The 10,228-nt window shown below is 39.3% G+C and overlaps 1 protein-coding gene across 2 annotated transcripts in view; it reads right to left on the bottom strand.

The window, feature by feature from the left end:
- Positions 1-6: 6 nt before the first annotated feature.
- Positions 7-10,228, bottom strand: part of NSUN7 (NOP2/Sun RNA methyltransferase family member 7) — a 58,110-nt gene continuing 47,888 nt past the window's right edge. For both annotated transcript variants that reach the window (XM_073891561.1, XM_025887792.2), the window contains 2 exons: positions 4,064-4,187; positions 7-3,047 (listed from right to left, as the gene is read on the bottom strand). In XM_073891561.1, the coding sequence (XP_073747662.1) occupies positions 2,418-3,047; positions 4,064-4,187 (754 nt within the window). In that variant the 3' untranslated portion in view covers positions 7-2,417. The remainder of the gene's footprint in view (positions 3,048-4,063; positions 4,188-10,228) is intronic.

Raw genomic sequence — 10,228 nt, 5'->3', positions numbered from 1 at the left:
TATGAGATAAGTGGAATTTAGAGTATGTACTCTTTTTTTTTTTTTTGGTTCATCTTCAATCACCACCCCCCTCCAGTGTCTTCTTAACTCTATTCAAAGGCAGTTACTCTGAAGGAACAAAATTTCATTTTGGTTTCAGGTATTATATTAGTGGTAAGTAATTTCAGATAAAATTTGCTATTGGAGAATCTACCAGTAAATTCATTATTTTAGATTTTTGCAGCACTTTTCTCTAAGAAGCTCAAGAACAGAAAATGTGAGTGTAATCAATATTCTCCTTCACTAGAATTCTCACGTTTTTATCCAAAGTCTTTTTCCTTTTTTACTCTACAAAGTACTTAAATAATTGATCATGTCCTTAGAAGACTGTCAGAGAAGAACACTACAGGCTTAATGAATCATTCAGAATCTCCATATATTTCTAAAGAGAAAAATAGTGACAAGATGCGTACTATGAGATACTGAAAATAAGGGGCTTAGGTTGTGATACGACATGAATCACAAGCTTACCAGAAAAATATCCTGAACTATTCCTCTACAATGAGAGTTTTTATAACATCACAGAGAATAAATATCTCAGACCTGCTACTTTTGGACAATGGAATACTTTTCAGCCTGGGGCAGGGGAAGAGGGCAGGAGGAATTAGCGATTCCAGGGATAAAATACCGCTCTTTACCCAACAAAGTTCAATTCAGCTGCACCAGCTAGCCTTCTGGAGGCCTGGAGCGTTCAGAGCCAGACAATAGGGAGTATGAGGAAAGACCTAATTTTTGAAACAAAGAGGTCTATCGTTTTTGATTTTTGAAATCAGTAAATTAAGATCTGCATGGAGCCACTGGGTGTTATGCACAAACAATCATGGAACACTACATCAAAAACTAATGATGTATGGTGATTAACATAATAAATTTAAAGAGAAATCAGTAAATTAAGTTGGGCACTTAAAACATTTCTGTACTTTCTGAGAGTCATAATTGAGAATTCTCTGGGGATTTAAAATAGAAGTTCACATATAAAAAGGCCTGTTTCCTTCGCTGACACATTCTGATAAATTTTCAGCGAAAATATTTATTACTACTAAAATGAAATTCACCATTTTGTTTATTCTCACTTCAAGTGAGAAAATAACGACTAGAATGTTAGAGCTAAAATACACCTAAAAATTCATCTTGAAGAGGATAATATTCTACTGAAATCATGCCACCTGAATTAAACATTTAGGAATTTACATAACACTGTTCAACACAACTGGATTCTGAAAATAGAACTTTATATTCAAACTTTGTGTCTATGAACATTTTTTAAACAATAGGTTTCATAGTTGTAACTCATTTGATTTAATGTCAAACAATTTCTGTTTCCATGATGAAAAAAGAATCAGTAGACCCAGAAATGATAATCATACCAATTCTTGGTAGGCAATTGATAATACATCCAAGATGAATTGACTTTTAATATAATTAACATAGTGCTACAATATATTTTAATTGTGCATCAGAAATGATTCCCCAAAGTGTGATTACCGTGTGCCATTCGGAATGACTTGCAGATTTTACCATTTCCCCTGATCTTGGAACAGAATCAGACATTTTTATGGATTTCTTCAATAATCGGTGTCACTTGTATTCAGCAGGTTTGCCTCTTCCTCAGAGTTAGTACTATTTAGATGGCAATCTGTGTACACTTTTTTACAGCTGTATTTGGCCTGGTAAGCAGGGATAGTGGACTGTGTTCCATCTGCTCAGGATCCTGGAAGCTTTTCCCATGAGAAACTGTTTCCGCTCTGGTACTAACGTGAACTACCCACACCCGGAACTTCAGAACCTTCTGTTCTTTCTACTTGGACTCAATCTCAATCACATTACAAAAACTCATGCCATCCCATGTTTAAAGAATATTTTGATATTTTAAGAAAAAAAAAAATCGACCTCCATAGTGATTGAAAATGTCAAACCACAAGTGAATAGATCCGGAAAAGCAAGCTCAAGTCGGTGTGAGAGGCCTGCAGCTTTTCCCTGTCTGCGCTTTCTAATAAACCACCTCAAGTCTGTTACAAGGCAGACAGTGTTTCCCTTCAGGAAGAATTGTTGCAGCTTCCTCTTAAAACAGTGTCCTGAGGCCTGACTGGAAGTTAGCAGGAGGGAGGCAAGTTCTAACAGCCGATCCTGAGTCTACAGCTGGACATTCTAGAACAGGTCAGCACTGAGCTGGTGCAGTGCAGGACTCCGGCCGTGTTGAATCGCCTACATTATTGTTTCTCACTTGTCTTCATTCTCTTGAAGGTACTATCACATTTAGAAGATACTAAGTGACCGAAAGGGTGAGTATCTTGTGTAGGGTTATCTAACCTTCAGAGAGGTATCAGACTTTGACAGAAAGTCAGCTGCCCTCGACGTCTGTAAAAACCACAACACAGTCAAAGCCATGGTCGAGGACGTCTGAATGGGAAGGAAGGTAAGTTCTCTTTAGGCTTTTCCCCTCTTCTGGTTATTGATGGTGAGGTAAAGTAACCGGTCTTGGGTCCGACCCAATGATAGTAAAAATGTTGAGTTGGTATCTGAGATTTGATCCCGTGGGGACTTGAAGATGGCAACATCACTGGAGGCAAAACAATCTCTATGGGTTTCAGTGCGATCACTCTGTCTTCTGGGCGAGGTCTTATGAAGTTTGTCTGCCGTTCACACGGTCTGGGGTGAGCTGTGTTCTTCATAAATGTAGGCACTAAGGGATTGGTGGCGGGCTTGCCGGGTTTTCTGACCTGCGAGGAAGAAGCTGCTGAAGTGGCTTTTTTCTGTGGCAGAGATGTTTTTGTTGTCAGTGTCTCTGACCGGTTAGCATTTGCATTCGTTTCTCGATTCAGGAACTCAGCGATTTTCGTTTGGATGCCGCTGTTGTCACTAGTGGGAGCTTTCGGCAATGATATTTTTGACTTTTTCTTCTTCCTCTCCCGCTTTGAAGATTTACCCAACTCAATTCCATCCAGTAGACCCTTAGCGGCAGCACGGGCCAGAACGTCTCTCACAGACACTGTCTCAGATGGGTCCCGCTGCAATTAAAAGAAGCAGTTACTCAGTGTCGGAGTTAACTATTGCTGTGCATATTACAAATGTTCTCAGCTTCAGGAACAACAAATGAGTATCTTTATTACTATAAAAGAAATGGTTTTTAGGCCTTAGTCCTGAATATATCCCATAAACCTCAGCAAATGACTGTCTTTTTGTACTTAAACTTCCCCATTTGTAAATCTGATAGAAAAAAAAAATCTAGGCCTTATTTCTTCCATGTGAGCCACGATGAACTAGATGTTGGCCAAGTGCTTGGAAAGTGGGGGTGGAGAGCAGGCAAGGGAGGAACGCCCAGGAGGAATAGGAAGATAAAAATGGGGATTTGGGGGCGCCTGGGTGGCTCAGTCGGAAGAGTGAGCAACTCTTGATCTCAGGGTCGTGGGTTCGAGCTCTATGTTGGGTGTAGAGCTTACTAAAAAAAATAAGTTCCCTTAAAAAAAAAAAATAGGGATTTTTGTGCCACACAGTAGTAACTTTCTCCTGTCTTTTAGCTATTTATTTTTTATTATGTTCAGTTAGCCAGCATATAGTACCTCATTAGTTTTTGATGTAGTGTTCAACGATTCATTAGTTGCATATAACACCCAGTGCTCATCACAACACGTACCCTCCTTAATACCCATCACCCGGTTACCCCCTCCCTCCACCCCCGTCCCTTCTGTAACCCTCAGTTTGTTTCCAGAGTCCAGAGTCTCTCCTGGTTTGTCTCCCTCTCTGATTTCTTCCCATTCAGTTTTCCCTTCCTTCCCCTGTGGTCCTCTGTGCTCTTCCTTATGTTCCACGTATGAGTGAAACCATACGATAATTGTCTTTCTCTGCTTGACTTATTTCACTTAGCACAATCCCTTCCAGTCCCATCCATGTCAGTGCAAATGGTGGGTACTCATAAATAAGCACACCATTACAAAGTGTTCACAAAGTACCTAGGTTCCTCTTTATGAGGTTTGTCCTTTCTTAATTCCAAAGTATGACATGGGTTGGAATTTTTCCCCCTTACCTCCCTTGTTAGAACAGAAAGAAAACAACCATTGGTAATTCCAGATGGTTCCATTCTGAAAAATTTATCAGTAGACAGATGTATTTCCTTTAAGGAGCACAGTGGAAGGACAGGAGGACTAAGCCTGCAATAGAAACGAGCAAACGGGAAATGGTTAGAATGGCTCGTCTGCCAATCGAGAGAGACAGTAAATTGCAACAATTTTTCTTCTATTATGTTTTCTAATCATTTAAACAAAAATTCCAAACAAGAATAAAATGCCAAAGTAGAACAATATTGTAAGTTAAAAGCTCTAATATTTCATGTTAGCTCATAATTTATTTTGCTTCCCAAGGTTTGCATCTTTAAGCAACTATGCCAAGAATATCAACCTTGCCACAAATTAAAAACTCTTTTCCAAGTCGCTAATATGTTAACAAAAAGACTTCCATTATCAAAACAGGTAAATATGTATAGTAATCACAAAGATAAAACAGAAAAAATCCTTCTTTCACATGTTGTCAAAATACAAAAAGTAGGACTTCCTTCTTTTGATTACTTTTTGTACAATTACAGTATAAAAATGGCCTATCGTTTTAACTACATTATTCTTCCCAACTGCTTTTTGAGTATTAGTGAATGTGTTACACAGTGCTCAAGAAAGTGCACAACAAAGATTTTGTGCCAGAAACATAAAAAGCTCTAATCACTATTATGTGGAAAATAACTTTTTGGTTTTTATATTTACTATTTAATTTCTCATTCAATAGTAAGTGGTTCATTCATAAATAGTAAATAATTCTTATATGCCCATGCTTTTGCAATTAAAATATATCTAATAAAGGAATAAACATTTTTCCATATAAATTAAGGTGTCAGGAACTCTTGTCAATTATTTTGTATATTTTGAAATTTAACACCATTTTTTTCCAAGTTTTTATTTAAATTCCAATTAGTTAACAGTGTAATACTAGTTTCAGGTGTAGAATTTAGTGATTTGAAACCATTTTTAAATGTATATTTATTCATTCACTATTTGCCTACTATGTGCAAGGCACATAAATATTAATTCTTTTGAACAGTTTACAGTTTAGTTGGAGAAACTTTATAATAATATAAAGAAGACCCAGTAAGAATGCTGAGCCAAGTAGAGACAAAATCATGTAGGAATAAGGTACAATTAACTCTGGCCATGGGATAGCAGATCTGAAGACTCCACAGAAGAAGAACCATTGGTGCTGTGTCTTGAAGAATGAGTAAGTTTCCAGTAACAAAGTATTTCTAGGCAGAAAGAAGAACATGAACAAAAGTACAGTGTGTCATAAAAAGGTAAGTTCATACCCTACGATCCAGCAATTGCAGTACTAGATATTTACCCAAAGGATACAAAAATACAGATTCAAAGGGATACATGCACCCTGGTACTTATGTAGCAGCATTATCAACAACAGCCAAACTATGGAGACAACCCCATTGACTGATGAATGGATAAAGAAAATGTGGTATATGTACCCAATGTAATGTTACTCAGCCATCAAAAAGAATGAAATCTTGCCATTTGCAAGGACATGGATGGAGCTAGAGAATATTGTGCTAAGTGAAATAAATCAGAAAGACAAATACCATATGATCTCATTCACGTGGAATTTAAGAAAGAAAATAGATGAACATATGGGAAGGGGGGAAAGAAAAAAAGGAGAGGGAAACATTCCATAAGAGACTCTTAAAAATAGAGAACAAACCGAGGGTTGATGGAGGGAAGTGGGTGGTGGATGGGCTAGATGCGCCCATCTAGCCCATGGGTATTAAGGAGGGCACTTGCTATGATGGGCACTGGGTGTTGTATGTAAGTGATGAATTGCTGAATTGTACTCCAGAAACCAGTACTGCGCTGTATGTTAACTAGCTAAAATTTAAATTTTAGATAGTTATTTTAATTTAATTTAATTTATTCAAATTTATTTTAAATTAATTTTTAAATTAAATTGAAAAAATAATAATAATTAAAAAATGTGTTCAGGGTACAGCAAGTGTTTACAGGTGGCTGGGACATAAGGTGGTAAGAGGTGTAGAGGTCGCTTAGGATGTAGGCAGACCCATATGACCTCAAATGACATACCACAGAGTGGTGCCAATGGTGGTTCTTGATAAATGTTTATGTTGAGCTAAGCTGAAATATAATAGCTGTGTAGGTTCTAAAGGCAGCCTTATAATCAACAAATTGAATTTCGGAGGCCTAGTCATATATATGCTCTATACAAATAGAAATCATCAAAAAAAATTTATTCACATAAGGTAAAGAATACTCTTTGAAAATAATGATTTCTTACCAATTGGGAACATATTTAGTTCCAGAATGTAAATATGAAGGTTGGGGTTTTGTCAATTTTAATTTTTTAATATATTCCTAGCACCTAAAAGAGTGTCTGGTACATAATAAATATTCAGTAAGTGTTTAATACATATGATATATCTTAGCTATATATGCTATCTTTTTAAATGGTAATAATAATCCTAATTAAGATTGGTCAAGTTACCTTATAGAAATTGTCCCCACATAACAAAGTTATTTCTAAACTCCAGCTTACAGGCCATTTCTTCAAATAATAAATTAATACCCAGTCACACATACCTTAGATGATCACATTTGGAATCTGTAGAGTTGATATTTAGATGAGATTTTGGATTTAGAATTGATTCTGGAATGGGTGAGGACCTGAGGATGTTGGGGTGAGTTGGATATATTTCATGCATGAGACAGACTTCAATTTTAGGGAGCCACAGTGGACTGTTAGGGGTTGAATTATGTTCCCCCAAAATTCATGCCCACCCAAAACCCAGAATGTGACCTTATTTGTGAAATGGGGTCTTTGTTGATATCATTCGTTAAGATGAGATAATACTGGAGTAGCGTAGACCCTAAATTCAATATTGGTGTCCCTATAAGTAGGGCAGATACAGAGACACAAAGGGGAAGAGGGCCATGTGAAGATGGAGACAAAGGGTGACACAGCTACAAGTCAAGGACACCAAAGATTGCTAACAAACACAGAAGCTGGGAGGGGGCATAAAACAGTCTCCCTCAGAGGCTCCGGAAGCCAACCAGCCTGCCAACACCTTGACATTCGGACTTTTGGTCTCCCAAACTGTGAGAGAATAAATTTCTCTTGTTAAAGTCACCACGTTTGGGATAATTTGTTGTGCAGCCCAGGAAAATGAGGCACCTGGGAAAAGGAATTTTGCAGATGTAATTAAGGTCTCAAATTAGTTAACCTCAAGCTATGCATATTACCAGGGTGGGCCCGACCTAATCACAAGAACCCGTTAAATCCAGGTCTACAGGAGTTCTTGGAAGATGGCAGCAGAGTAGGAGGATCCTAGGCTCACCATGTCCCACAGATACAACTTAATAACTATCAAATCATCCTAAATACCCCAGAAATTGATCTGAAGACTGGCAGAACAAACCACAACCCAACGTAGAGAAGAGGCCACACTGAAGAATCTAGGAAGTGTATAGACTCAGCTTGGGGGAGAAATAGACTGTGGAGCTGCAGTGGGGAGGGAGCCACGGTCTCCGAGATGGGTGAGCGATACACTAGCACACAGGAGAACGCACAGAAAAGACGAACCTCCATAGCAATGGACTTGGGAAGTGAGAGGTGAGTTTTGTGAGTTCTTTTAACCGACAGGACTTAAAGCCTGGAGTTTTAAAGGTCAGCATGCTTGGATCTGGGAGAGCTCGGAGGACATTGGGACTGCTTCGGGAGAGAGGGCAGGCAAACAGCCCGCAGACACATAGTTTGGAAATAGCAATCTGAAGAGTGCCTGGAACACAGAGTGGGGAGGTTATTTGTTCATCTTGGAGCATGTCCCAAAGGGGCAGCATTCAATGGACAGAACCCTCCAGGAACAAAGGAACTGGCTGGCATCATTTCCCTCCCCTGCCCCTCAGCATAAGCACAGGGCTAACACTCACCGCATAACTTGCTTACACCAAGCCCTGCCCCCTCACCCTCTGGAACAACTGCCCTTTCTAGTCACCCTTGCCTCAAGCTCAGTGTGTGCTTTCCCAAAAGACTGGCCCAGATCCCTGCCAACACCATTATCTCCTGACCAGGGAGTTTTGGTGAGGCCTCGGTTCTGGTGACAGTAGAGACATGTCTCGTTTCACAAGCAGACTACAGTTAAATTTAACCTAGTTTTTAACCTAGTTAATTTTTAACCTAGTTAAAATGCACCACATTCAGGCCAGAGACCAAACACTGCCCACAACAGACAAAGAGAGCCTCTGCAGGTGACGGGCCTGAAGGATAAAGTAGCCAGGCCACAATAGCAGAGCACACACAGCACACACTGGAGACCCTCTGAGAAGTGTCAGGCCCTGGGGAACAGGGGACACTACACTGCAGGGCACTAAAGGACCTCTTCTTCATAAATCCATTACCCTCAAGAACAGGAGACATAGCTGACTTTTCCTAACACGGAGACTTAGACAAAATGAGAAAACAGGAATTTGTTCCAAATGAAAGAACAGGACAAGGTCACAGCTAGAGATCTAAGTAAAACATATAAGTAACATACTGTTTAAAGCATATGATCATGCTTGAGAGGAGAGTTGGGGCCCCCAGTGCGGCCCAGGCATTTGTCAGCCACTGGCCTCAGATCTCTCTGAGGCAGTGGTCGCGCTATGGTCCTGTTGGTGCCATGTCATTTACAGCTTCTTTGGGGGCGAGTGAAGTTTTTGCATAAGAATAGACTTAGGGAACTCGTTCTTATTATAGGAGTCCCAGAAGAGGAAGAGAGAGAAAAGGGGGCAGAAAATTGAAGAAGTAATAGCTAAAAACTTCACTCATCTAGGGAAGGAAACAGATACCCAGATCCAGGAGGCACAGAACCCCCCAACAAAATCAACAAAAGCAGATCCACACCAAGACATATTGTTTTTTAATTTTAAGTAGGCTCCACACCCAACGTAGGGCTCAAGCTCACAACCCTGAGATCAAGAGTCTCATGCTTTACCAACAGAGCCAGCCAGGTGCCCCACCAAGACATTATAATTAAAATGGCAAAATATAGTGATAAAGAAAAAATATTAAAAGCAACAAGACAAAAGAAGACAGTTACGTACAAAGGAAACCCCATAAGACTATCGATGGATTTTTCATTAGAAACTTTCCAAGCCAGAAAGAAGTGGCATGATATACTCAAAGTGCTGAATGGGAAAAACTTGCAGGCAAGAATACTCTATCCAGCAAGGCTATCATTTGGAATAGGAGAGAGAATGAATTTCCCAGACAAACAAAAACTAAAGGACTTCATGACCACTAAGCCAGCCCTGCAAGAAATATTAAAGGGGACTCTTTGAGTGGAAAGGAAAGACCAAAAATGACAGTATGAAGGTAGGAAACACAAGAGCAGCAAAAATGAATACTTCTGGGGACGCCTGGGTGGCTCAGTTGGTTAAGCGTCTGCCTTCGGCTCAGGTCATGATTCCAGGGTCCTGGGATCAAGTCCCACATTGGGCTCTCTGCTTAGCAGGGAGCCTGCTTCTGCCTGCTTCTCCCTCTGCCTGCCACGCCCCCTGCTTGTGCTTGCTCGCTCTCTCTGTCATATCAAATAAATAAATAATCTTAAAAAAAAAACAAAAAACAAAAAATGAATACTTTTGTAAAAAATCAGTCAAGGAACTCACAAAATAGAAGGATGTAAAGTATGACACCACATATATCTAAAACATGGGGAAAAGAAAAGAATGAGTTCAAACTTAGATAGCCATTAACTTAATATAGACTGCTACATGTAGATGTTATATACAAACCTAATGGTAACCACAAATGAAAAACTACTAATAAACAGGCAAAGAATAAAGAGAAAGAAATCCAAATACATCACTAAAGAAAACCAGCAATCCATGAAAGAGAGAACAACAAGAAAGGATCAGAGAAAATCTTCAGACACAAGCACAAAACAAGTAATACAATGGCAATAAATACATATCTATCAATAATTACTTTGAATGTCAATGTACTAAATGCACCAATCATAAGACACAGGGTGACAGAATGGATAAAAAAAACAAGACCCATCTGTATGCTGCCTACAAGAGGCTCATTTCAGATCTAAACACACCTGCAGATTGAGAGTGAGGGGATGGAGAAATATTCATCATGCAAATGGGTGTCA

The sequence above is a fragment of the Callorhinus ursinus genome, unplaced genomic scaffold, assembly GCF_003265705.2.
Source record: "Callorhinus ursinus isolate GAN/ISIS: 27379988/994484 unplaced genomic scaffold, GSC_fseal_2.0 scaffold4, whole genome shotgun sequence".
In the NCBI taxonomy this organism is placed as follows: Eukaryota; Metazoa; Chordata; class Mammalia; order Carnivora; family Otariidae; genus Callorhinus; species Callorhinus ursinus.
Note: the sequence above shows the minus strand (reverse complement) of the source record. Positions and strands in the feature narration are given on the sequence as shown.